Here is a 27,725-nt window from a genome sequence, read left to right as displayed (position 1 = left end):
TGGCATTTATTTTCTCTGCTGTAATTTAATTTTAAATTAATTTACATATAATTCAAATCATTGATGTTTTGGCTTTATTCAGGTTACTTTCCACCCCCTCCATTACGCTGAATAAGCCAAAGTTGACTGTAATTCTCTATTGTTGATATTTCTGAAAAAAGTATAGCAGTCTGGGGAGAATGACATATTGCAGTTTGGTTGGTTCCATATTTGTTGTATTGATTGTTAATTTCCTTATGGCTGTGTTTGCTGAGCTTTTCTTTCTCACTTTGTGCACTGATAGGGAAATGAAGAGAGGTGTGCCTGGGTTGAGTGTCTGATGTGTCCAGGCCTTCAGACAAGGTTTATCTAAGCAGGATTATAAGCATGCTAAAGAAAATGCCTGAATTGGGGAAGCTGATTTTTGCTTAGTAAGACTAGTGTCTAAGCATGAGGGGGCTTGAAATTTCCAGCAGGTCAGCTGAAAAGGGCTCCAGAAGTTGATTTTTAAAAAAACCTTTGCTGCAGCCCAGGATGGCTGGGGAGGAGCCGCGCCATATGGAAATGCCGTCAGAGGATCGAGATTTGAGAGGGCTCCGGTCAAATATCATCTTCCACCCATTTCTTTTCCCCCACTGCTCCCACCCTGGCAGGAGAACAGACTGAAGCCAGGATCAGCACGGCAGCGTTTTTCTTAGATAGGTATGTCTGTTGTGCTGTAGAAAATAGAGCAGAAATGGTTTGCAGGGCGCTGGATGCTTCAGGTTCCATGAAGGAGTAAAGCTGGGGAGCCCATAGCTGGGAGTGCTTGAGAATGATGTGTTTAATATGGGGAGGTTTGGAAGACACGGATCATGCGGCCTTTGAGATCCCACTTCTAAAATGGAGTGACAAAGAGTTGACACATGCAGAGACTGAACAGCTGGTGTTTTAACTGAGCTCGGCCAGGGAATGACTGAAGAGGACAAACCTCAGGGAACAGCTTGATAGGGGTCCTGAGATGGGAACTAGGGAAGGACTGATGCGCGTACGTCTGGGTTGCTGGGAGAGAGGGAGTGCTGTGTGTTGGAGGAACGCCTTTGGCCGTTAATTTTGCTAAAAGGAAACTTTGGTTCGTGATTTCTCTTCTAAGTGCCAGTGGCACTTCATGTTAGCAAGAAATATCTTGCTTATATATTTATTATCATTTTGTACTTAAATTGTAATTAAAACTGTTAATCTGTTCATTGCTAATTATAGCCTAGATAGAGTTGTGGCCATTTCAGAAATAGATAATGTAGTTTCTCAGGATGTTTAGGGCAGACATCAGTTAATACTTAGATGAAATATTGCTACTGTATGGCTGGTACTGCAGTGTGTAACAGTATTTATCTGTTAAAAAAACATTATTGCCTGGAGCCAAATACTTCCATACATTGACGAGTACATTCTGAAGCTGAAGTCAAGAAGCGTTCTGCTGCTGACCTCAGAGGAGCCAGGATGAGAGTAGTGAAAAGAAAATATAGTTACATTTTTATTGTTTGGTTTCTCTGTGTTTGTAGACAAATTTCTGATTTACTCTCCGATTATTTGCTCTTAAACCTTTCACTGAAAGGCCTTGGAAACAAATATTTTTAAAAGCATAAGAGTGCGTCATCTTAGACGTTGCATCTTTCCTTAGTCATCTAGTATGTTGTATTTCTATGCAGTGGCATAACTTCAAACAGTAACCTTCTGGAGGAGGTTGTTGTCTGAACTCTGCAGTAGTCATGTTGCCCAGATGAGGTAAACCGTATTTCGTATTTAAAACAAACAAATGAACAAAGCTAACTGAAATTTTCTGGTAGACGTTTACTCTCTTTGATCATGGATTATTAATCTTTCCCCCAAAGTTATTAAACAGAGAAGAGGGAATATAAATATGTTGAAGCGTGACTGCTTTATACCTCTCCTCTTACAGAAATAAAACTCATGCCAAAAAAGTCTTCGTCTTAAATGGCTAATACCCAGGATTCATCCAAAGTCAAAACTTAAGACAAACTTTCTTTTTGGTGAAAAGGTTCTTTCTGTTGTTTTCTTTAAGTTTTTTTTTAATTGTTTTTGTTAAACACAATGGCGCTCAGATCTCAGCAATGCAGCATGCACAGCTGAATGAATGGCACGTATCCACAAGTTTAAAATTCAGTTTGGTTACATGATATTTTATGCCTTCTCTTGCTCTATGAAATGAAGTAATCGTTTTGCTTACTTCTTGGCTTTATATCAGAACTGTTGCATGCTTAACCCTTAGGTTTTTTAATGCTTTGTTGTTGATTCTAGGGATGTTATGGAATACTTGCTTTGTTCAGTCAGGTTGCACTTTCGAGGGGAGGGAACTTTGGAGGAACAGGCAAGAGAGAATGTTGGGCAAAGTTGTTCTGTCTGGTAGACACCTGCTCAAGGAACTGACTTGGTAGGTTGGAAAGAAGTGACAGTGAGTTGGCCTTTACTCCCTTGGGAGAGTTGCAACGCCTCTGACTTGGTGGTGCTGGAAAAGCAGCTCTGAAGGGGCAGTGCTCCCTTTTCGGTATTGTGTCCTTCCGTAACTTTCCTGTAGAGTTGTAAGATGACTGGGTAGGAATTGAAAGAGAAATAGATTAATTTTCCCTTTCTTTTAGCTTGCTGATCGAGTGTATGCTATATGAACTGATGCTGTAAAGGGAGAACTTGCCTGTGGAGGATAGCAGGTCTTAGCAGATTAGTTCTTTATTGTTAGCACTAACCAACACTATATATCTGCTTCTTTACGTCTTTACATCTGCTCTTTCAAGAGGGAGAGATTTTAAATTCACAGTCAGTCCTTTAAAATTGGCACTGTAGAAAGAGTTGTGATACAGTAGCTATGGAAGGAATGAACATGCATAAAACCTCATACGTTAAATTATGTCTGATTTCTTCTTTTTAAGGGGAGCCATTTTGGTAGCATTCAGAATTAGATAAATTTTGTTCATCGGTTTAGAGCAAAGTATGTCCTTGCTACTTCTACACAAAACTATTTAAAAGTTTTCTGCCGTAGTCTTGCTTAGCACATCTCATTATGCGCATTTCACTTACTTTTCAAGGTACATTTACTGTGTCTTGCTATTTTTACTTCTTCTTTGTTTTCATTTTGATAATATTGAGTGTGACATCTTTTAGGTAGGGTTGCAGTTCCATGGCCATACACCTGACAGAGTGGTGTTTTTCTCACTAGGGATCATGTGCAAGCAATGCAAGAAAGAAAAGCTCTTCACACTTTGTTGGCAAAACGACAGGAAGATCTCCCTCCTAGGAGAATGAAGGACAGCTACTTGGAAGTTATTCTGCCTCTAGGAAGTCAACCTGAAATAAGAGAAAAGTACCTGAATGTACACAACAGTGTAAGGTAACAAAGCAACCATGTTACACGTACAGGAAAGTGTTAAATTTCATTTAGTATGAATGTAGGTATTTAATTATCACCAAATATATCTTACAGGTTTGGAAGGATACTTGAAGATCTTGACAGTTTAGGAGGTATGTATCGGTGCACTTGAAAAGAATGCACAAGTAATGCAGACAAAGTGAGTTTGAGTACTATTGAGTGCTGTTTGGTGTGACATAGTATGACCTCAGGGACGGGGTCACATCAATGCGCTATCTCAAAGGGAAAGAAAAATGACAGGATACTGATGCTGAAAGAGAAGGAAGGATGATAAAGAACAGACAGAAGCAAAATTGCTCAGCTCAGCTTCCTGCCTCTGTCAATTTTGTGAAGGACCAGAATCATTTACTGACAAAGGATCCTAGATTGTGAATCTGCATTGACTGTTAAATCAGAAAAAATTTGCAGACCGCACCATTTCAAATTAAAATATATGATTTTTCTCTTAAAAAACAAACAGACAAAACCCAGACCAAAATGTTGCAAAACCCAACACTTAGTGAGGTGCAAATATTTTAATCTTCTGTTTAGGGGGAAGAGTGTATAATCTGGAAAGAACAGAAAGTGACCATTGAGAACAAATGAAAAATACTTGAGATAGATTCTTGGGACCTGTCTCCAAATTGATGTTAAGGGTAAAAACAACTCAGTTGTTTCATGAGTTAGCTTTCTTATTTTTTTTCCGCTTTTCAGTCATTCATGGTCTTTAAAAGTTCAAGATATTTGACTTTGGTTTTGCAGCTGAGTAAGTGCTGGGTTTTTAATATAACTTGGAGACAGTTTTAGAATGTCACCAGGTGAGTTCCTTCGTCATCAGGGTTCTCATGTTAATTGAGAACATTTTGATGGAGGTTTTTGACAAAGAAGAAGTGCTTATTAAGGGAAAGTTCTGAATGGAACAGGTTTGCGTGGGGTTTTTTGGCAGGAAAGAAAGACCTTTTGTGGGTCCAAGTGGGCAAAATTGGGGAGGGCAGAGAAACAACTGAATGCATGTCGCGTACCTATCAAGGATAGAAAAGGTAGCTAGATGATTAATATTTATTTCTGGGATTTGGAAGATGGTGGCTTCAGTACCTGTCCTGAATTAGAAAAGAAGACTTGAAACTATCGACTGCCCTCCATTGGTAGATGAGATGAGCCTGTTTTTCATTCTGTGCCTTCTTTATTTTCCCTGGAAATCTGTGAAGCTTAGGTTTTCCCTGTTGCAGCACAGAATGTCTTTGCCTTGTTTGTAGTCATAGTGGGCTTCAGCCAGTCCTACTAGGGATGTATCTTTTTGGGTTAATCAATATTTTATCCCAATTACACAATATTCAGGATGCTGGTCAGCAGTTTTCATAGGAGAATGTACTGTTTCATCTACCCTTGTGCTTCCTGCTCCCAGTATATTCTGTGATCTCAGCATGAAGGTCTGATTGACTTCTACTTTTTTGTCTTTGGCAATAGGATTCTGATAAATCCTGTTCAGACTCTTACTAATCACATTGGTGGCATGAGTTGATAGGTATAACAGTTTCTAGAGTTGTGGCTTCAGTCATTTTTGGGTAAAACAAATCTTAGATTACCTAAAAGGACAGATATCTTCTTTCTGTCTTATATCATCAAGTACAAACAGATACTTCTGATTATGGAAATCTGTGTTGAGTGAAAATCACATGAGTACTAGAAAAAAAATCTTTACAGCCTTATATTAGTTTAAGGAGTCTGTTTACTCGAACATGCTCTTATAAGCAGAGCTAATTAATTTAAATCGTGGTTCGGCTAGTAGTAATTACAGTGTGATAAATACCTCTTATGATGCTTTCATGCCTGTAAGGCACAGTTTATCTAATCTGCACCTCCTAAAAGGAATCAGTATTTGAAAATAAGTCCTCAGACAGCATGTATCATTGGACAACCTGCATGAAATTGAAATAGAAGGTAGGAGGGATCTGAGACAGTGGGCTGCAGGGGTAGAGGGAAAAGATTATGTGGGGCTGGAAGTGGAGCGATGGGTTGATTTAGACTGCTCAGCTAAATTTCTCTTTGTAGTAAATAAATATGCACATAACTGAGACAGCTGCTGAATCACTGGTTTCTTTATAGCAATCCTGTGAGTCATATACATGAAAATGTGGAATTCATGTGCACTCCTACAGTATGATATTTTAGGTTGTGCTTTGCAGATAATTCTCATGCTTCACAAAGATGGTGTTGATCTGCTCCACTGCCGTTTTTGTTAATGAGCTGATTCAGTTTTTGGTCTTTCCACAGTTCTTATTTGCTACACTCACACCAAGCAGGAAATGCAGCCAAGGTCTCCCTTGTCCATAGTTACAGCTCTGGTGGATAAAATCAGTAAGTGGCAATTTGGTCAGTAGAAATGGTTTAATCTGTTTGTCTTTTCCAGCAGCTACTGCCTTCTCGTGGTTGTTGCTGAGGAGACCTTCTTCTGTCTTCTGCTTAGTTCACTTCATCCTGTTTTGGCTTTTAACTCTGAGATGCTTTTCGTCATTTCGGATTTCACTTCCCTTCAAAATACAACTTTCATGCTTTCTGCAGTTATGTGTTTAGTTTTATTTTGGCACGTGAGTTTCTTAATGTCATTATTGAACAGTGTTTGTTCTGGTGGAGCTGGACCTTGCTTGCGTCACGTGTTCTGCTGAACACGTCTGTGGGTCTGGCACCCGTGTGCCACCCGTGTGCCTGCGTCCTCCTCCTGTTCTGGCTTTAGAAGTCTGACAAGGCAGAAACTGCAGGCTAGCGCTCTGCTCCCTTGCAACAGCTGTCTTTTCTGGCTTGTCTTGGCATGTGTTGCCACTTGCAGAACACAAAAAGGTCTTAGAGAATCGAGTCTTTCTACTGTTAGATGTGAGTGATCTGTCTCCAGTAACCGCTAATGTTTGTCTTGTAGATTTGTGCAAGAAGATTATATATCCAGACTGTGACATCAAATTCACAGGCAATGTTTCCTGGGTTGGGAAGACCTCAATGGAAGTGAAGATGCACATGCTGCAGGTTGGTTCCTGGGACTTCTCTCTGTCTTACAACAGGCATGAAGTGCTTCAGGGAGAAGACTGGATGGTGACATTAGCAGCCTAAATTATTTTCTAGAATAACAGTTTTTGAAGGGCTCAAGACAGCCTTAGTTTTCAAGAGCAAGATGACTTCCAATAATCTAGATGCAGCAAGATGCTCTTGTGCTACTCTTTCTTTCAAGGCATGCATTTTTCTTAACCAACATTTTTAAATTAAATTGCAACACAGTACTCCAACAGAAAAAAATTGCTGGCTGTGCTCTGCATGTTCTTAAATAAGTTTCTCCCTGCTTTTGAAAAACTTCATTTTCCTTATACCTTTGCATTTGTAGATTTACAAATTTTAATGTTGGTATTCACATTCAGTATTAAATTGTATCTCTTGTGTTCATCTTATCTACTGTGTAGCATAATTTTTGTAATAAGTTATTAAATACTAAATAATAGAAAATAAATTAAATGAATGGTGTAACTAGGCTACACTGTGCAGGAAGCAAAAGGAATATTAATAATTCAAGTAAAAGGTCCTTAACGTTTTTGTTGAATACTTACTGACAATTGATTAGTTAACTGAAACATTAATTCAGTTGTTTAATTATGTAGAGTAACAAAGATATGCTATGAACACTTAAGTGGTATTAGTGGCTATAATTCAGATAAACAAGTAAATATTTTTTAAAATTCAGTTGGTCTCCTAAAGTAAAGTATCTGCTGTAGAAGATAATGTTACACCTTTATTGTCTGAACTCTTCGCAGTGCTGGCATTAGTGGCAATTTGGTATTGACAACAAATTGTCACTTTGGCATTTCTCAGAATAAAGGGTAAGTGGGTCCTTTTACAATGCCTGTGTTGATTTCCTCCCCTTCCCAGCTGAAAGTAGCAGTTAACAAGCATTCCCTGCTTAATGTTTCCATTGCAGAATTCATGAAACCAGAGTTTTAATTTGTGTTATTTCCTTCTCTTCGACCTGTTGTGAGAGATCTCGGAAGGGATGACAAAACATGAAAGTAAACCACATTGACAGTGTGATGAAATAGCAAGCTATTCAGTTGACATCAACTAAGCACATTTACAATTTTAGAGTTAAAAATATAATTGTTTCCCGTCTCTTTTAGCTACATGATGGTGATTACAGCCCTGTGTTAGATGCAACGTTTGTCATGGTGGCCCGGGATCCAGAGAATAAACGGTAATTTGTAGGACAGGAAAATAGTTTTCAGACTCCTGCTGTGGTGAAAATAGCAAACGTGGCAGCTTGCTATGTATGTGCAGAAGCCATCTAGTGTAGATGATAAATAAATCACGTAGTTGATATTTTCTGCTGGCAAGTGTTACTTCCCTGGGGCCAGCTTCAGAGCATTGCTGTCAGCAGTCAGATGATACTGGGAGCTGGTGTTAGTCTTGGGATCTGACCCTTTTCTTTAACCAATTTTCCCTGTGTTTGAATGTCTGTCCTGATGAACACAGAAGTTAATGAACCTGCTAGAAACCCACCTGCCTTGTAGTAATTGTTAGAATTAATTGCCTTCTTGCCATAAAAATGGAAAAAATTGAGTTTCAATGGTTAGTCTTTGAGTGAATAAAGCCATTGATTTCCTAATAGGCACGATAGGTGTCATCAGAGTAATTCGACCTAAAACTTGCTTATGTAAGTAACATGGAACTGGTAAGAGTCCCCACAGAAATTTTAAAAATCCACAGACTTTCTTATTTTTCTAGTTTTACTCTCTCTGTAATTCTTCAGTCATTAAAATAGCAGGCTGCTCAGTTTCAGTTTTGGTTTATGACTCCAGCACCAGAAAAAATCAGTTGTCTTTCTTATCCCTTTCTTATATAGCCTGCAAAAGTAATAAACAATTTTCTGTTTCTAACTAGTTCAAATAATTGCCTGTATTTAATTAAGAGGCATGTGTTTAATGAAGGGCTTTTGCTTGACATAATTATTTAGTCCTGATAATATTATAAATAATTATTAGGTTGGTTTCATTTGACTCGTGAGATATTTTCCGAACCCCTTAACATACTGTACATTTAAATATATGTATATACACAAACTTATATTTATGGTTCACATTTCAAGGACTTATTCTGCAAAAGAATTGCATCAAATCTGGTGTAATTGTATGCTAGCAGATTGACTAAGGATGAGTCTACATGGAGTTGTGCAGTTAGGTAAAAACTTCAGTGGCTGCCCTTCAAGGCAGCGGTCCACAAGCCAGCTGTGTTTTGGAAGCCTTCTGTCCATATCAGCAGAGTATTTATGTGAGAAAAAAACTTTTTGGAGAGGTACAGGCTATGTTAGGTTGAGTATAGTGGTACAGAAGTGTGGTTGTGTGGCTTGAGGACCACAGCAAACTTGCATCTCAGCAGCTCAGGTCTTGGGTAGACGAGCTGATGTAGATGTCTTCTGAGCTGAGGAGAAGGAGCTGGTGTGTCTCTAAAATCCAGTGCTTAAGCAAACCAGGAAAGGGCAGTTTGATCCAAGGGGCAAGGTCCTCTCTGCACACCTCTTGTCACCAGCTCAAGTAAAGGCTTGGGGGAGAGGTGAAACTGTTCAGCAAAATTAATAATTGGAAATAATGGGGAAGAATGGCTCTTAAAAATAAGCATTTGCCTTGCCTTCTGAAAAGAAATAATTAAATGTTATATAATTAGGTTAAACTTCCTTATGCAGTACACATACAAGTTTGTACGTGAGGCGGCCTTGTATCATCTTTGATAAGTGGTACGTGTGGTAAACAGCTTTTGGCTGTTGATAAGGCTGTCATGGGAATGTGTAGATTATAACAACGCTTGCCAGCTGCAGCACCGTGCTCTTTCTGTTCCACAAGGAACAGCACCATTCAAATTTTGTGTATCTCTTTTAGACTATCCTGGTCATCACACCTTAATTTGTTGAGTTTCTAAGCAGTTTTCTGCTTGAATAATCTTCATTATAATGTATGGGTACAGTTTTAGCTCTTTAAGAAGCAGAAATGCATCGCTTACTCTTTCTCAATTAAGTAGTGGTTGGATCACTTAACTGCTGCTTCAGAGTTAAAGCTAGTATGATATTCTCTTGGCAGCTGCCACATAACCCGAAGTGCACATGTTTTCATCTTGTAATGTGTATGTAAGCAAACATAGAAGACTGTTATAATGTATTCACAAGACAAATTCTTGCAATGTTTGTAACTTCAAAATAATTCCTGTCCGTAGGCCAGCATTTGTTAATCCACTCGTTCCTGAGACCCCTGAGGAGGAAGAAATCTTCAAGCAAGGGGAATGTATGTCACACTTCCTGGTAGTATACACATCTGCCTCAGGCTCAGCTTAGCAGCAGGAAGGAAGTAGACTTTGGAAGTTCCGCTGCTTAGAAATGCTCCTAATTTGTTTAAAATCAGGTTTTCGTTCTGTCTTATGGATGTCAGTAGTGTAAGATAGTTTAAAAGCCTGCTCTCACGTTCTTGGAAACGCTTTGGCTAAACTGACAGACAGGGGTGTTCCTGGTGTGCCCTGCGGCCCCCCAAGACTCCTCTGTTTCCAGGATGCTGGTTCCACCTCAGACCTGGGTGCAGCATGGGCTTTCCTTGTGCTCTGGCTGGTCGATTGTCCCCATGGTGGGTCTGCTGGGTGCGTCGCAGCTCCTCGCCTGTCTGGGTGCTCACGTTCTTTTTGGAAAGAAACTCTGAAGAAGAAGCGGGGAGAGCAGTGGAAAGAGTGTGTAGCTCCGTCTTTTGTTTCAAGCTGGAATTTCAAAGCAGAGAATCAGAGAGACATTAAAGACTGAATAAACTGAAGAAAAGTTCTTTTAAGCTAAAATTTCAATCATTGTGGTCTATGGTAATGAGTTCTATCATGAACTTGCATTCTTTTACCATGGGGAAAACCTCAAGAAGATTGTTTGTTCTGTAGGATTTCTTATTTGATATGTTTTTTTTTACTTTGAGGAGGGTTCTTAAGTTTTCTGTAGGAGTCATGGGTGAATATCATGGTACATGGATAAAAGGTCTTCATCACATTGGTAACAGTGAACTTCTGCCTTATTTTTTCTTTGATACAGTCAATTTTAAAAGCCAAATTTCTGTTTGAATTTATGGGGCTGTGAAGTTACAGCTTTTAACTTACAGGGGAGGAAAGAGGAAAAAGCTGTTTCCAGGTTAAAATGTTCAGAGCCAAGCCAAATGTGTGTGTGTTTTTTGTGTGTGTGTGGTTTTTTTCCCTTGAGCTCTGATATCTTTTTTTTATGTTTAGTGAACAAGCTGAAGAGGATTGATTTCAGCACTGCTTCCTTACTGAAAATGGCTCCCACTGCAGAAGAAAGAAACATTATTCATGACATATTCCTTAACACACTGGACACAAGGCAAGAAGGGGAGGGGTGGAGGAGAACTGAAGTCCTATGAAAGAGAAAAGTGATGTGCCTTTTGAGTAGGTGCTCGTAAGAGGGTAGTCTGAAATAAATGCACGCATTTTGTTTTCCCATTTCACTATTTAAATTCCATGTAATTTTATTTGAAACACAGGTACAAACTTTAATGTGCCATCTGCATCTCTTAAAAGACTTTTCTGTCATTAAAGAGTGTTAGCTGTGCCCAGGTGGTGAAAGTGACAGTGTGAGCACAAACTGTTCCGAGCATGCTGTTAGAAATAATGTTGACGAACAGGTTAATGACGTTTAACCAAACAGGAGAATGGTATGCTTTTGCAGCCATGTGACTTGCACAACCTAAGAATTTTCTGCCATTATATCTAGAGAAAAAAAAAACTATGAGGGCAGGAATTGGCCATGTTTTGACCAGTTAACTTTGCAATGTGTTTTAAATGTCATACCTGACAACATTATTTGAGGAAGACTGTTGTTGGCGTGCTTCTCTTAAACTTGAGATTTGTGTGAAATTGTCCAGTGCCAATGGTAATAGAACATTGCCTAATGACATTAGTGCAATATTGTATTTGTGGATAATTTATAATTTCTTTAGCTTACTAACATTATACAATTGTTGTTTTCAAAGCTGTTCACCAAAGCGAGACATGCTTTCCCTTCAAATTGGCAGATGTATTTTGTGCACGTTCTGTCTGGATTTGAAAACCTCAAGCCGTCTGCATGTTTGATGTTGAATGACTCTTAGCTCATTGTGGGCTTTTCATTCATACTATGACTTAAATAGAGTAAGGCTTTTCTGACAAAGTGTGTGCTTTGTAGTTGTGATTCATTTTTTCTTTCATATACCTTTCTCGAGCTTGTTCATTTACATAAGCTCGAACATTAGCAGAAGTTTTGGAAAGATCAGGAGCATGCGCTTACTGCAGTAACAAATCAAAGTTATCACATTAGATAAGTCTTCAAGGTCAGTTGGAACAGTTTTTAGTGACAGCATTTCCGTTTGGTCTGGGCTTTTTGTGTGTGCGTGTGGCGTTTTGTTTTTTTTAGTGCGTGTCTGCCTTTACTCTTTGTGCATTTTTGACTTGCTGAATTCTGCTAATTTGGGCTATAAACTTTATTGTCTCTTCCAAAGGACAGTAAGTTTCCGGAGTCGTAAATTACCACCCAATTCAGCATGGATGGAAGATGCAAAGCTAAAAGGCCTACAGATTTGCCATCCTCAGGTATTTTGAAAAATATCAATGAATTACAGAAATAGTTACTTATTAATTGTCTTGTAAGACTAGTCAATCCATTATTTTGTTTTGGTTCTGCAGTTCTTGCAATGTATTTAGATCTTCGTTTCTTTTGCCATTTTTCTATTATCTATATGGATTGCCACTGCAAACCAGAAGATTTTTAATTACCTCGTTTTCTTACCAGACTGCTCATTTTGTGTAAAGAAATTCCTTTGCAAACTGTTTAAGTTGGGCTTCTGGTTGCTGTCTCAATTTGAGTTTTTATCTTATATTGTCAGATAAGTCAGTTGAGCTCCTATTAAGTAGAGTTGCCTCAGCCATTTGGACTTTTGCTTATATATTTCAGTCATGGTTTTTATACATTGAGATGCTGCGAGTTCTGTTAAATACTGTGAACAGAAGTGCAGACTTCAACACAATGCTTTGAAAAGAATAAGTATAATGTAGCAGTTTGGTTTTGTTTCCACATACAGGAACGGAACATCTTCAATAGGATCTTCGGGGGTTTTCTCATGAGAAAGGCGTTTGAACTGGGATGGGCAAATGCTTGCAGCTATGGGTGAGTTGTAGACCTGCAATATTTATATAATCCTGAGCACTGTGCACATATACGTAGGTCAGGGAGGCAAGCTAATGACAACCCGAGTAGAAAAGACCTGGGTGTCTAGTAGAATCTTGCACTCTTGGGGCACAACACTGTTTTCCTTAGAGCATCTGTTGTACTTACGAAGAGATTTGCGTCTTGCTCCTTGGAGCTTGGTTTTTAAGCATTATATGTCAAGTTAGAAAATACATCCTTTTTCTGAGGTTGACCTTTGAAGATATGTTTTCTTTCTAACCATATAAAATAGACATTCTATCAAATAAATGTGACGTCTTCTCATTCTGTACACAAGAGGAGTGGTTTCTGAACTTCTTCTAGTAACTACTTGTGCTTAGAAAGTGTGACTGGGGTCATCACCAGCCGAGGTCAGTGTGTAAGTATAATGGAGGCTGTATCGCCCGACAGAAAGTGAAGTGTTTCCTGTCAGTGCTTGGAAAACTGAGGCCTAAGCAATGATAGCCTGAAGGTTGCCTAGCATGTGTAAGTCATAAGATACAAGAATGATGCAATAATGTGTCCTTAGAGAGTGTGTATTTTTATGCGTGAGAGGTTTCCTCTAGATATTTTTGTCTTGGGCGATGACATAATTCTTTAGTGCTTCCTGTGGCCCGTGTTTAGGAGAGAGAGCTGTTTTCTAGTAACCCTCGATTAAAATGCTGACGATGAAATGTTTTAAATTTCTCCAAACACCCTCATTATTCTTGAGAAGAGATTTCTTTTTTTTCTTGCTCAGGGGTTCCAGACCATTTATTGTATCTGTTGACGATATCATGTTTCAGAGGCCAGTTGAGGTTGGATCCTTATTACTGCTTTCTGGACAGGTAGGAGCTGATTTCTTTTTGAAAAGAAGAATTTATATTTGCTGTAGTCATTGTTAATCCCTGATAATGAACACTGCATTATGAGAGCGTGTGATTTTCCTGTTAAACAGTGCAATGAAGTCTGTCAGAGTTTTTCAGTGCCAATGACAAATTACGAGCTACGACTCTTGTCTTAACTGTGTAGGTCTGTTACACAGAAAAAAACTACATCCAGGTTCGAGTACACAGTGAGGTTTATGATGCAGATACCAGGGAGCACCAGACAACCAATATCTTCCATTTTACTTTTATATCGGAAAACGAGGTCCCACGGGTTGTCCCCAAAACGTATGGAGGCAAGTATCCAGTTAAAACATTATCATCATAGCTTTGTAGAAAAGATGACTTTCTGTTGGAACATTGGTCATTTTAATAGGTGAACTATTGGCATTTGATTGATTTAGCAGGATTTCATGGCAAACCATACCTTATGCTTTGATGACAATGTGGATTGTTGCTTAATTTTAACCTTTCTCTGTAGTTGCCCAGTATTGATACTGAGTTACTAATGTGATTCTCTCTTTTCTCCGCCTTATTTCAGAGTCCATGTTGTATTTAGACGGGAAGCGACACTTTGCTGCAACCATGAAAGAAATCTGACGCACAGTGAATGCTGCATCAGCAGTGTAGCAGCATGCTGTCTTGGAAAGAGCTGTCACCAGAGATGGCTCACAGACAGGTGCTTGCAGTACTGAAAACCCACCCCAAAACAAACCCAAAACCAACCTAAACCCCAGAACAAAAAATACCTTTTTAGTGCTATTTATGTATTTGCATATATTTGGATTTTTTTATACTCTTCTACTAGGAGTTGTTAAAATTTACTTTTACATGCCAGTGCTAGGAAAAAAGGCTGAAAAATTACAATCTTAAGCTTTACATAGCTTCTCTTTGTCTGCTTTGAGAGCTCTCATTATGACCTTTGCTGTCTTGTCACCATCTGCCTTCTTTCCCTTCGCAGCTCTCCTTTGTATTTCCCTGGTAAGGGATAGAAATTCTATCAGAAAAATGTGTGCAATAAGTAGATAGAGACAGATGAACCCATTTGACCTACATTCTTGTGTAGATTAAGTTTAGGGTCTTATTTTTTTTTTTAACAAGGACACATGCATGTGGCCAGCAGCATAAGCTCAGAAGTCACCAGTGTGTGCACAATATCAAGTAGGTGTTTCCCATCAGCTGGGATTTTACAAGGTTGTTGGAGCTTCTATTTTGGATGGTTTCATGGTCCCTTGGGAGGAAACTGATTTTTGCAATGAAATGAGGTGGCCAGATGGTCTCTTCTGGGATTCTGTTTGCATACAGCCAGTCCTTCCCTGCCTCTTCTAGCTTTTTTTTTTTTTTTAATGGGGGGGATATAACTGTGAGTTCCTTAATGAGTTATTTCTCATGGCCTGTAGAGATCTGATTGGTGAGATTGGGTGGGACTGAGAAATGGCATTGTAGAGCAGAATGTTTTGGTTTGTTAGGGAATGGGAGTAGGAAAAGTAAAATGCTGCGTAAATGATAATGGTTACGTTCGATGCTGGAGTTAGGGGTGCAGAGAATCTGTGCTGAGCAGCTCCCAAGTCAGCTGCTGAATGGTGGGAGCATTTTTATCCCGCTGAGGGGTGGCACAGCTAGAGGGCAGCCTCCTCAACTGGATTCTTTGTCTGGTTCCTCGGTAGACTGTAAGGAAATAAGAGTATTGCACAGCTTTAAAGGTTGTCAAGTTTACCTGTGAAGGACAGAGTAATTCCTCACCACAGAGAGGGAACCGCAGTGGACATAACCACAGCATGTACGTAGCAGGAAGAAAGTACTTGGTACTGAAGTGCTTCTGATGTAGTGGAGAAAGTTTTAATGTCTCCAATATCTGGCAGATAAAGCCCAACATCCTGAAATTAAGAAGGTGAGTGGATGGGAGGCATCACCTTTTAGCAGTGAGGATGATTAGTCACAAGTGCAAAATTGGACTTCTGATACCTTCGAATCAAGACTGATATCCTGTCTGAGCAGGACACTCACAGAGGAGTAGTTGGGCTCAATGGTAGGTTAAATGGATGAAATATGATGTCTTGTAATACACAAGAATAGACTGTAGCTTCTCTGCTAGGTTTAAAATCAAATGACGAAGCAGCAAGTAAAAACTATGTGAATCAGCACAGATGCATGCAATAGGCTGATAAAATAAAGTGACATGTTGAAATTTTATTTCTGAGTAAGAAAGTTTCAGGAATTCACTATTAGGACCAGCTTCCTTAGGTGCGGGGGCAGCGTGAAGTCCATGGCTCCTGAGAGCTGATTGCTGTTCATGTGAGGAGAAGCAGCATTGTATTATAATAACCAATGTGTTATACATCAGCCTGTCCTTTCTAGGTTGGGCTGCCTGGATGTCTCAGTTAGGTTGCTTTCCAGTGGAGGCACAGCGGTGTTGCCTGATCCGGATCAGATTAATGCGCTGAAGTCATAGTAAGCTCTTGGTTCCTTACACAGAGTTTCTCTCTTCAGCCACACTCCACTGCCGATTCAGCTGTATGATGTTATAATGTTTTTCTTTAATGAGACTGTGCATATATTTTGTATTTTCTGGCTTTCTCCTTTTTAAAATTCTTTGAAAGCTGAGTGTACTTGACTGACCACACCAATTACGAACAGAAATTCTATCCCAGCCTCTTCCCCTCTCGCTGCATGGGTCACTGTTGGCTGTTAAAAAATAAGTAGGAAGGCAGGAGGTAGGGGGATCTATTTCAGAACTATGTGTTACTCCTGACTGTCTGCAGGTTTTTACCATTGACCCAGTGGTCCTACCTGGGTCACTTTTGTATAGCACTTGTAAGTTAAGGAGATACCAAGTTCCTTCTCTACTGCCTTTTCAGCTGTATTTAAAGATTAATTTGTCATAATTTCTAAATTCAGCCTTTGGGAAGGGATTGGACAGGACAAAAAGAGGTAATAGAGTAGGGAGCAAAGCATGGCATCAGAACCGCTGGACAGAGTGAAGAAAACGAGTCCCGCAAATGAAGTTCATGATAACTTAATCAAGTACCGCAAACACAGTACTTGATAGAATACAGAATATGTGTGTATATATATACATATGTAAAAGATATAAAATATATATAGTAATAAACAGACAAGGAGTACGTGCTCATATATTTTTTAATCTGAAAAGGTAACTCAAAGTTGTGACCCTCTTTGATAATAGGCTAAATGTATCTTTTTTCAAGGGTATTATTTATGTGTGTCGCTGTATACCTTTGTGTGTGAGATAAAAATTGTTCTCAGATCTCACATTGGGAATTGAAATATTTTAACATAGTAATTAATGTCAAGTTTATGTGGCAACTTAATGGCCAGCCCATCACTGCTGTAAACGACTAATAATTACCACACAGGCCTTAAGGTATTGGTAGAAAAATCTTTTTATTTATAGTGTACCTATCTGTGTAATTGGCTGTAGCTCTGCAGTGGGAAGTAAATGTTTCTGTGCCCGTTGTGTCTTGGAGTACAGTGAGGAGGAGGAAGGCTGTGGTGGCTGGATTGCCTCCCCTAACCCTCTCACTTAATGGTGATGATAGAAAAGGAGGTTTCTGTGGGACTGGCTGAGCTCAGTGCTCCAAAAAGCACTTTGTTTTGAATGTGTTTATTTTTACGTGTTTTTAAAAAAATAAATATTACTCAGACTGTAACAGCCTTCGATAGCCTTTTTTCAAATATGCGTGATTCCTTTGCAGCCACGTCATGAGGTTCAGTATTCTGGGATGAAGCTTGTTGGAGCTGGTACAACATGGGCCACTGAGTGAGGGTATAGTTCAGAAACTTGCTCTAAACTTTCTGCATGCTTAATTGGCTTTACTGCACATTCTGTGCAGCCTTCATTGGGCGACAGATTTGTTTGATTGCTGCGCCTCTGCCCTCTGGATGGGATGATAGAATCGTTTTGGCTGGAAAAGACCTTTAAGATCATCGAGTCCAACTACTAATGTAACACTGCCAAGTCCACCACTAAACCATGTCCCTAAGAACCTCATCTACACATCTTTTAAACCCCTCCAGGGATGGTGACTCCACCACTTCCCTGGGCAGCCTGTTCCAGTGCCTGACAGCCCTTTCTGTGAAGATTTTTTCCTAATTTCCAATTTAAACTTCCCCTGGCACAACTTCAGGCCATTTCCTCTTGTCCTATCACTTGCCACTTGGGAGAAGAGACCAACCCCCTCCATGCTACACCCTCCTTTCAGGCAGTTGCAGACAGCGATCAGGTCTCCCCTCAGCCTCCTTTTCTCCAGGCTGAACAGCCCCAGTTCCCTCAGCTGCTCCTCATCAGACTTGTGCTCCAGACCCCTCACCAGCTTCGTTGCCCTTCTCTGAACTCTCCCTAGCACCTCAATGTCTTCCCTGCAGTGAGGGGAGCTCCTCCTTTCCCCACGCCTCACAGGGGCAGGGAGGCTGGGGTCTGCTGGAGTCCTGCTTGCTCTGGCCATGGTTGCCTCTGCGCTAGGCCTGTGCTTTGGTGATATTTGTATCAAAGCTGAAGCATAAGGCAAGCAGCCGCTTCTGCTCTCTGTCCGCAGTGACTAATCCAGAGGGCTGCTCAGTATTCACCAAAGTCTACAAAATCAGGTAACTGGACAGTGAAAATGCAACTGCTGGTCCAGTTTGGCAGAAGAGAACCGAAGCGTCTGTGTACAGGGAAGGGAACTGTATGGTCTGCTGGGGGAAGGGGAAACAAGTTTTCAAGAGCGTGGGCTCCAACCAAGAGTAATAACGTGGCGGTGCTGGACCGGAGCAAGTAGGAAGCCTTGTCTGGGGCCTTCTCAAGGATGACCCTGGTAAGGAGCTGACACTGACTTCAAGTGCCGTTTTTCCAGTTGCACAGGCTCCAGAACACCATATTAAAAAGAGGGAGAGGTGGGAAGAAGCAAGAATAAACATTCTTCTGAAAGGCTTCTCCAGAGCACACAAGCACAAAGCGTGTCTTACACAGAGATGTTCCTTTCCTGTGAAAGAAGAAATTCATCTACATGAGCCACAAGAGCTTCTGACAGATCATTGGACACATCAATACTAACCTTGGGAAAGACCACAACTATGGCCTTAAAACTAGGAGCTGCGGTTACTGTATGGATCAGCACGTGACACTGACCACCACGTACATCTGTTAATAGTGGGGGGCCAGGGAAATAATTCAGACCGTGTGAAATGGAATTGATCTTATCGGCCTGTAAACTACAAATACAAGCATGGGAAAAATTACTGGTTCAGCCCTTGAATCACATGAACCGGCACAGCTGTATTTTTTTCAGTGCAGTTGTACTGATTTATGTAGCATAGAATATGTTCTTAGTAGTTTAATAATGTTTTTCAGCTTTGGACAGACTGGAACTTTAATTCAGCAACTGTAATTTATTTCTGGCTTTCGGGTTAGCTGCTGTTGCCTCTGGACTACAGACTAATGTACCATAACCAAGTGGCTCTTTTCTAGCTGTAGCTCTTGGAATGTGACCAAGCAAGACAAGATTTTTGCAGAAATTAAGTAATCTTATCAATAGCAAAAGTCATGAATCTAAGCCTGAGATGCTAACAGAAGTAAATTTTGGGAAAACCAAGCATCTAAACAAACTTAGAGGGAAAACATGTATTTCATAAGAATATTTTCTGATAACTAGTTAGGTACCCATGCTTCACAAAGGTTAGACTCCCATTTAAGCAACAAGACCTTTAATGGTCTACTGCAGTTACATATTAGTCAAACTCATGAAAGTAACAAAATTAATGAAATTTTATTGGCAAAAATCAAGCTGAACATGACCTATGTAATTCAACAGAAGCAAGCCTCAGTTTAGTTTATCAAAATACTTCAGTTTTCCAGCTGGATCTGGAATTATCTGTGCAAGAAAGAAAATGAAGATGTTAGTCAAAAACCAAAACCACATAAACACAGCGAACTGTAAAACCAGAACAACATAGTATTTCATAATATGATGCTAAGGCCAACCCACAAGCAACACCGAAATGTAATTTATCAGCGGACTTGACCCTAGATTACTGTTTTATCTCTAAAGATACCTAACAACAGTAGCAGAAAGATTTAACTAATTGGGCAAAGGGAGAGTGCAGCCTACCAAAGGAAGAATCTTGACAATGGGGAGCACATACATCTATGTCGCTTGCCCCAAAAGCAAGACACTGTAATAAATTAATATCTGTAATCAAGACTCTTAGAATTTACTTACAGTTCTTCCCTTGGCCACCACACTCTCATGGCTTCCTCTGGTCTGATCTAATTAAATCAAACACATTTAGAAGGCATGGCTACATCTTCGAGAAAGGCTTTTTGAACCACTATGCTATTTAAATTATCTGCATCTTTTGCACAGAGGAGAAAGAGAAAGCTTATATATTGTTTCAGATCTTCACACTGGTAGTATTGGAGCTGTTGATCTCAGCATTGTAAGACTATTTTTTAGAAATTACGTTAATGTCATATTATTTAGGTGATCCATCGTTACAGAGGACAGAACTTTCCAGTTGCCAAAACATGTCTGTTAGGCCAGCCAGCCCTCTTTCATTTTGCAGTCTTAATATCCGGCTTGCCCCACTGAGACACTCTGCTTGCTTGAAAGAGGTGACTCTGAGCCTCCAGTCATCCTGGGCAGTTTTCACATCCAGCAAAGAAACATGGTTTAACTGTCAATTACAATGCTCGCTACTCTGCTTAGAGGCTGCTTGGACCTGCATTTTGTTGAGACAGCTCTTAAACAACGACACTGTCATCACTGGATGGTTCAGAAGAAAGCCACATGCTCAATTAAATGGCAGTGATCTCATCTGAACTAGGCGGCTCAGACCCCTAGTAAAAATGTCATCATTCTGCTGAGGCTTGATCCAAGCCAGAGAACACAAACGAGTTCAGTGGTTCTGGGTGTTCATCTGCGCCCTCGCTCTTCTGCTTGTAGTCACATGTCGGCGAGTTGTAACACAGGAGGAAGAGCTACTGCGCAGCAAAGCAGTGCTCTCTGCTGGAGTTCTGACAGTGGCACACTGGCTCTGCCAAATACTACAGCAGCCTGGGAACTTCATTTTTTTGGGTAGTGCCTAGCTAGGATCCACAGCAGCACCTGACAGAACCAAAAATTTATATGGACAAATAACCGAGAAGACACACTCAAGAGCTTCCAACTTCCTCTCATCAGGTGTTAATAGGAAAAAAAAGTTCTTGATCACTAACTAACTGCTGCTCAAGAGAGTTTTGTTCACATGCAGGGAGTTTGAAACAACTGGAATAGCGTGAGGGAAACGAGCTCCTAATGAAATCAGTAGTAATCCAAAAGCTGTAACTATAATAATGTGAGTTTACTCATATAATCTCACTGAAAGTTGCAAAGATTTTGGATTTGGCTTTACTGGAGCTTTTTAGTAGTACATGCATCTAAACAGTGACTTACTGTTTCACTGCCAGGTTTCCAACCAGCAGGGCAAACTGGAGGAAAATAAACCAAAAAGACAAGTTAGTAAAAGTATTTTTACACACACTTACTTCTGTGCACTTAATATTATCTTTCTGAACCTGAAGTAACACAGCACACAAATGTCATATGTAAATAACTGCAACTTGCAGTTTGCTTTATACATAGGATGGTGTCGTAACAGCTGATACCTGCTACCAGCTACCACTTCTGCTATCTTTGGATGGATGTCAATGCCTTGGTTTAATTCTCATGCCCTTCTAGACAAAGTACTGGCAAAGCACTGTCTGAGAATGAACACCTATTCTAGCAGAAACAAAAGTTTCCCAACAAAATTCAGGTGACTACTCAGAGACCTACATTTCTTTCTTTAAAACCAATGTTGGGGGAAATTTTTTAGCAAAGAAATCAGTTCAAAGATTCCACAAGAGACTGAGTGATTTTATTTGAAGCCTTGCTCAGGAGTAAAGGGATTACAGCATGTGGTTAACATGCAGCATGGCAGAGAGCCCTGTGACCACCTCCCTCTGAGGCCTGAGCCCAATGCGTTACGCCATCTCACAACTCAATTGAGTTGAAATGGAAGTTCAGCTGCTGAACATGTGTATTAATACTTAAACAAATCTTTAAATAAAAGCATGTGTTTACTTAAACACATTAATTAAAGAAATGTGAAAAGTTCATTCTATGCTTGAGCTGAGGAGGATATGAATTGTTGAGACAAAGTAATGATTTGAAGCCAGTGAAAGCTGCTTTGTCAGGGGAAGATGATCCCATAGCACTTGTAAAGAAAACACAAGTAATGGTGGTCTAACTTTCACAGCATCACCATGTATCTTGGCATGAAGCACTCTCAATTACTCATCACGGATCCTCAATGAATGACACAGGACAAGGATGACTGGCATCTCAATTATTTTAGTATGTCAAAATGTACTGAAATATTGGGCCTGATTTGTCACGGCCTCATATTTTGTACAGATTTATGCTTGTGACAGATGGTACCTAATGCCTTAATTCAGAGCAAGGAATGTTTTATGCTCTGCATTCTCATGGATGTGAAGCAAAACATGTATTACTATTCTAGAAACAAGCTATGAAAGCACTGGGACGACAGAATCTTGTAGCAGGGCAATCAAACCACTTCATTCCCCATATGAGATTAGTCTCTAAAGTTACTGAGTACCTTTCTTCCTAAAAGCTACAAATACAGCTTCCACTCTAAGTAAAACAATCTTCAGCATCAAAGCATAATAATTGAAAGAGCACCTTCTCCATGTTTGTCTGTGTACTGGAATGCTTGTACTAAACGAAGCGTTTCATCCACGGATCTCCCAACAGGAAGGTCGTTCATCGTGATCTGTCGAAGGATTCTCTTATCATCGATAATGAAAAGGCCTCTGTGAAAACATTTTTTTTGCGTGTGTTAGGAAACAGAATGAATTACAGTGATGTGTTTACACACTATTTCATGTCTGTTGGATGGGAAGAATTTGATCTCTGCAAACACCATACAATACCCATCACCTTAGAATACTACTAACCTACGATTCTTTACCTGAGACATCAGATGACATGAGATGATGGCAAGTTAAAACCAAAAAAGGATATTTTTTTGCAGAACATAAAGCTAGGCTTTGGCAGGCCCTGCCAGGGGATGTTGCAGATGCTATGACACTACACAGATCCCAAAAGCAACTAATCAAATTTATGAAACGTTATCTCTTGAAGCCATTAGTTACTCTTAGTCTTGACTCCACTTGAATTTGGGAGGTCCCTGCAGTTTTGGGATATTCTGCATGTTTGCCCTGCCCCTGGTATCTGCCGTTAAACAGGATAGTAACCTCCACCCCTGTTCTGATTCATCATGGCTAATTTTTTTGTGTTCCTCAATATATATTTTGTCTCTCAGCCTGAATCCCCAAGTAATTGCTCTCAAAGAAAAATTTCAAAAGCTTCTTTAGACATGAAGTAGTCAGTACCACTCCAGCAGAACAAAATGAACAGTAAGCAAGTGAAATACCTAAGTGTATGTCCTTGATCTTCCAAATATACACCATAATCCTTTGAAATTTGGTGCGTCAAATCTGAAAGAAGCGGAATCTTCATAGGTCCAAGTCCCCCTTGTTTTCGAGGAGTATTAATCCTTCAAAAGAAATGAGATACAGATGTGTTTCTCATAAAGATTTATATTCCCTACACAAAGTTAAAAGTCACAAACCAGAACAGATCTAGGGCAAGTGACATTTTCCTTGTTCTGCATACAAGGGAGATGAATACTACTTACGTTTGGAGCAAAATATTCAGTGGATCTTTTGCAGTTTTTGGCCACATATATTAACAGTGACCTCTTTCTTATCAGCCACAGTCACTTTATACCAATGTGCTCATGAACTGGGACAGTGTAACGCCTCTACAGACACCTGCATCCTTATCCCTTTTTTTCTTTGTATTTGAAATATTTTTTGGACTGAGACATGATGTATTTCAAGCAGTACGTATCAAACAAGCTTCAAAGATAAAGGCACTTTCACACACTAGGGTTAAAAAATTTTACTACTGAAAAATATTTTAAACAGCTATACCAATAGTATCATGCTTTTACAGATTATGATACGCCTACATAGGCTACAAATCCGGGGATACAGTTCTTCAGCTAAGATGGACCCACAAATAATTTTTAGTAAAAGATAAGGAAAAGATACATACCATGCTAAGTGAGTGAACTTTGAGTCCACAGAACATGCTACTACTTCGGTATTTATTGCTCTGAATTCTTCGATTCTGTCACTGAAGGCAATTATCTCGGTTGGGCATACAAATGTACTAGATAATTTAAAACAAGATAAAGTCAAAATTTCATGAGACATTCAGTAAATTTTGTTTAACTTAAAACGGTGGATTAATCATAAATGATTTCAGCTTTTACTGATTTTTCATTGCTTCTTCAAGTATTTAACCAAAATGTTGCCTGACAAATCTTTAAGCCTCAGTTTCTAGCTTAGTTACACACAGTTTATTACTGAAGATCACGAATCTGCAGTATCTTACAATGTGAATATAAATGTTTTTACTGTTACTTTCCTTTAGACTTTATGAATATTAAGTGGCTGAATTTAAGCACAATATGCCATTTTTTCAGAGGAATATACTATAATTTCTTTTTACTGTGCATGTCTGCAAATTTTAACTATTTTTAACTATTTTGACCTTTGACTTCCACTACGGAAGAAATAAAGACTACAATTTCTAGGGCCTTGAAGCTAACAGCTAAGAGCCATGTTATTTCTTTTATAATGTCAAGGTAGTTATGCATTTTTGTCCTCTTGTCTTCATTTTGTGGAAATGAATGGGACTGTCTGGTAGAAAGCTGAGGTGTTTCCACTCAACCGCAATCTAAATAAAGGAGGGTAATGTCAGATGTTCTTAGGGTATTATGGGAAGAACTTAAAGGGAAAATGTCATCTTTTAATGTCCTTGATACACTCTGGAAAATATAGACGGGATGCTGTCTTCTGTTTGCAGCAGTGATTTACAGCATCACACAGAACGTAAAGATTGCTACAGATGGGGAGGGGTTTTTTTTGTGTGTGTAGAGACACAAATTAGTGGACACATTTATTAGGGCAAAGATTGTGTTACAATTTTACCAATGCATGATGAAAACACAAATGAGAAGAACATATTTTCTTCCATTGCTTCTTTCTTCTCCCCCAAACCCCTACCAAACAAAAAAAGCAAAGACCTCAAGAAAGGGCAAAATTAATGAATTATGAGTCTAGCATAGCTGTACTCAGTCCTGTTATGTCTACAGTGATCTTACTTACAAGTCAAGAGGATAGAAGAAGAAGACAAGATATTTTCCTTCATAATCTGTTAATTTCAGCTCTTTAAACTCTCCGTTAATGACCGCTGTTCCTTCCCAGTAAGGTGCTGGCTTGGAGACTGAAATATGAAGAAAGTTCAATTAAAAGTCAGAATACGAAGCACGTGTTCAAAGCAAGCTGTTCACTAGCTGGCTTGCCTGCAAGGCCAACTGTTCCTCCTTTTGCTTGAAAAACAATCTACTGCACACAGTTACAAAATGAAACTTTCTTACCGCTTTAAAAAGTGCACAGCTGGCATAGGCTACAGAATGATGAATAAACATAGTGTTCAGTACACATGGAAAGTAAATAATTTGACCAACTTGTGCTTATACATAAACCCTTTGAATCACTGATAATCAAGGCCACGCAAACCTTATCTGGGTGTATTGAACAAACCCTGTGTGTGCTATCAGCTCATGGCAAAACATCTGTTAGACTGAAGGGGAAGCTGTTTAAGATTTCAGGAACCCTCACTACTTCGTTACAAATAGCTGTTGCGAATCTGAAACATAAGATGGTTCAGTTCAAATTCATATTGTTAGTTTTTAGCCATAAAAAAATCTACTTGGAATTCAAGTCCACAAAAAGAATACATGCTGCAACATGTTTGGAGACAAATGCCTAAAAGCACAGTGTATATTTATTAAATTACAACTCCTGAGCAAATTGTAACTTGATGATAATTGTGTTTTACAAAAAAAATCCAATTAAAATGCATGAAATGTATTTACTATTCCTACCAAAAGGGATTAACCTTGAATTAAAACCATTAAAAATTATTCTGCCAGGTACTATTTTCATAGCAATGTGAGCTCTGAGACAAAGAATAGGGTATGCTGGAGATCTAAGGTGATCTGAATACACTTGTGATGTCAAGGACATTGACATACACTCCGAGGGAACTAGGGAAATGCTGCTGAGAAGAATATAAAGAATCTTCATTATTATCTGGATGAGGACTATGTTGTTGGTCTCTCCTTTTTTTTAGGACAACCCACGGCTGTTAATTATTGAGCATCTACAACAAAGACTGCAAAAAAAACCCCAAATCATTGGACACATCGTGCCCGTGAATGGGAAGGCAGTTGGCTTTGGATTCTCATGATATAACCCACAAGGGACACAGCAATACAAGTACAGAGAGTCAGTAGGTATGACTGATAATTTCAGTTTACTTTTTTTGATGAAATCCTCTCAAGTCTTCTGTAGAATTCTTTCTGACCAGATTTCAAGCTACAGACCTCCAACTTTTTTTTTTTTTAAATTTTTATTGAGTCTTTGTAGGTATGCGACTGTTTTCAAGTGAGAGCAAGGATTAATCTTCAAATTATTTTGAGCTCTCCACAATGTTTCAAATGTTGCTCTTCACAAAACAGTGACACTCGTAATCTAATCTCTTCAGAGCAAAACATTCTCTTCAACTGACCTTCAGATTACTAGGTAGAAGGAAAAGAAATTAAATATGTTGCATCTCGACCTGGTTTTAAGTGATATTTTTGGTTGAAAAAGACTTGTCCAAAAAGGTTGTAATAACATTACAAAGGGAGGAAAAAAAAGAACAGAATTGGTTACAAGTATCTTGCTTGCTTTTCCATTTTTCTCCTAGCATCTGTTTGCAAATGTTTATAACAGAAGTTATGTCCTGGTTTGGCATAGGAAAAGGATTTAAAAGCTATAAATTCTCACAGCAAAGACATGTTTTGTGTGACTTCTCTCCTTTCTCCAGTCCACAAAAGCAGGACTTTCGGGGAGCAGCTGAGCACTTGAACAGGCGCCCCCGAACATCTCGCTGCAACTGAATGAAAGACGCTTGCACCTCGGTGTGCCATAAAGCATTTAAAGCACAAGGAGAGGGCCGGCACAAAAGTGACAAACCGAGCCCAGTATGACCAGTAAGAACAGGAGCGGCGGCCGCGGGCTCTCTCTAAACCACCGTGTGAGCACAAGGCATTCCCGCACGTTGTTCAAAGCGCTCCCCTGGCCGCCTTCGCTGCTTCTGGAACCGCAAACGTCGGTGAATGTCTGTGGAACGTTAACTCGCTGTCAGCTTACCACGATAAACACGCAGGCCTGGAAAGGGACGCTGGGCCTTCCCGAGCCCCCCGCTGCCACGGCCAGAAGCCGAAGGGAGGGGAGGGAAAGCACCCGGGAGCAGCGGGGTGAGCGGCAAGTGCCGCTCCCGCAGGGACACCCGCAGGGACACCCGCAGGGACACCCGCAGGGACAGCCGCAGGGACAGCCGCAGGGACAGCCGGTCACCCGCGGGGGGCCGTGCGGAGCCGGGGGCTGCTCCCGGTGCAGAGGGCCGGGCAAGGCGGCCGGCTGGGAACCAGCCACCGGGGGATCCCGGGAGGGCCGCGGTCCCACCGCGGAGGGCCAGGGCGCTCGGCTTGACGTGGCGCTCCCGCCGCTCCGAGCCCCGCGGCCGCCGCCGCCCCCCGCCCGCCCCGCGGCGGAGGCGCACTGCGGGCACCTCTCCCGGCCCCGGGCCGCCCCTCGGCGGCGGCGCCACAGAGGGCACCCGTACGGCACCCGCCGGCCTCCCACTCCCCGATCCCGCCCGGCACCTACTCTTGGCCTGGCTGAGATGCAGCGAATGGTCGGAGACGGGCAGGCGAGCCGCCTCTCCCGGGTAGACCTGCCCCCCCGCGTAGTAATGGCACTGCTCGTCCCCCCGCTGCCGCGCCGAGCGCGGCTCCTCCGCCTCCGCCGCCTCGCCTCCCAGCACCGCCACCGCCGCCAGCAGCAGCAGCGCGCAGCCCCCGGCCTTCGCCCCGCCGCCCGCCCGCAGCCGCCGCCGCGCTGCCTCCATGGCCCGCCGAGCCGCTGCACGTCCCCGCGGCGCGGCGGCGGGGCGGAGCTTGGCCGGGCCTGTCGCGCACGCCGCCCGCCGCACGGCCAGGCCGCCGCCCCGCGGCC

At 40.8% G+C, this 27,725-nt stretch overlaps 2 protein-coding genes across 7 annotated transcripts in view; one reads left to right on the top strand and one right to left on the bottom strand.

The window, feature by feature from the left end:
- The window catches only part of ACOT9 (acyl-CoA thioesterase 9), a 23,892-nt gene extending 6,735 nt beyond the window's left edge, over positions 1-17,157 (top strand). For all 4 annotated transcript variants that reach the window (XM_065629037.1, XM_065629027.1, XM_065629054.1 and 1 more), the window contains 12 exons: positions 3,191-3,361; positions 3,455-3,492; positions 5,654-5,737; positions 6,294-6,397; positions 7,534-7,607; positions 9,617-9,684; positions 10,652-10,763; positions 11,917-12,007; positions 12,496-12,581; positions 13,360-13,447; positions 13,632-13,782; positions 14,028-17,157. In XM_065629037.1, the coding sequence (XP_065485109.1) occupies positions 3,191-3,361; positions 3,455-3,492; positions 5,654-5,737; positions 6,294-6,397; positions 7,534-7,607; positions 9,617-9,684; positions 10,652-10,763; positions 11,917-12,007; positions 12,496-12,581; positions 13,360-13,447; positions 13,632-13,782; positions 14,028-14,086 (1,126 nt within the window). In that variant the 3' untranslated portion in view covers positions 14,087-17,157. The remainder of the gene's footprint in view (positions 1-3,190; positions 3,362-3,454; positions 3,493-5,653; positions 5,738-6,293; positions 6,398-7,533; positions 7,608-9,616; positions 9,685-10,651; positions 10,764-11,916; positions 12,008-12,495; positions 12,582-13,359; positions 13,448-13,631; positions 13,783-14,027) is intronic.
- On the bottom strand, positions 17,104-27,725 carry PRDX4 (peroxiredoxin 4). 3 transcript variants are annotated; one of them, XM_065629076.1, is made up of 8 exons: positions 27,378-27,725; positions 24,765-24,882; positions 23,647-23,763; positions 22,961-23,083; positions 22,207-22,337; positions 20,917-20,951; positions 19,281-19,356; positions 17,104-18,468 (listed from the first exon to the last, which is right to left on the bottom strand). In XM_065629076.1, the coding sequence occupies exons 1-7, from the start codon at positions 27,616-27,618 to the stop codon at positions 19,306-19,308; spliced, it is 816 nt and encodes a 271-aa protein (XP_065485148.1). In that variant the 5' UTR covers positions 27,619-27,725; the 3' UTR covers positions 17,104-18,468; positions 19,281-19,305. The 3 variants fall into 3 exon arrangements, with proteins under 3 accessions (XP_065485148.1, XP_065485156.1, XP_065485138.1); XM_065629084.1 differs by lacking the exon at positions 17,104-18,468 and adding an exon at positions 19,705-19,751 and having other exon boundaries at positions 19,232-19,356; XM_065629066.1 differs by lacking the exon at positions 17,104-18,468 and having other exon boundaries at positions 19,232-19,356.

Source organism: Caloenas nicobarica, chromosome 1 (genome assembly GCF_036013445.1).
Source record: "Caloenas nicobarica isolate bCalNic1 chromosome 1, bCalNic1.hap1, whole genome shotgun sequence".
NCBI lineage: Eukaryota > Metazoa > Chordata > Aves > Columbiformes > Columbidae > Caloenas > Caloenas nicobarica.
Note: the sequence above shows the minus strand (reverse complement) of the source record. Positions and strands in the feature narration are given on the sequence as shown.

Bases quoted from the DNA above. Each gene is read 5' to 3' on its own strand.
- PRDX4 (XM_065629076.1), bottom strand. From the start codon at position 27,618: ATGGAGGCAGCGCGGCGGCGGCTGCGGGCGGGCGGCGGGGCGAAGGCC. The intron at 20,952-22,206 runs GTGCTCTTTCAA...ATTTTCCTCCAG, and splicing joins CACAGACAAACATGGAGAAG to TTTGCCCTGCTGGTTGGAAA. The intron at 19,357-20,916 runs GTAAGTCACTGT...TTTCTTGCACAG, and splicing joins GGAAACCTGGCAGTGAAACA to ATAATTCCAGATCCAGCTGG.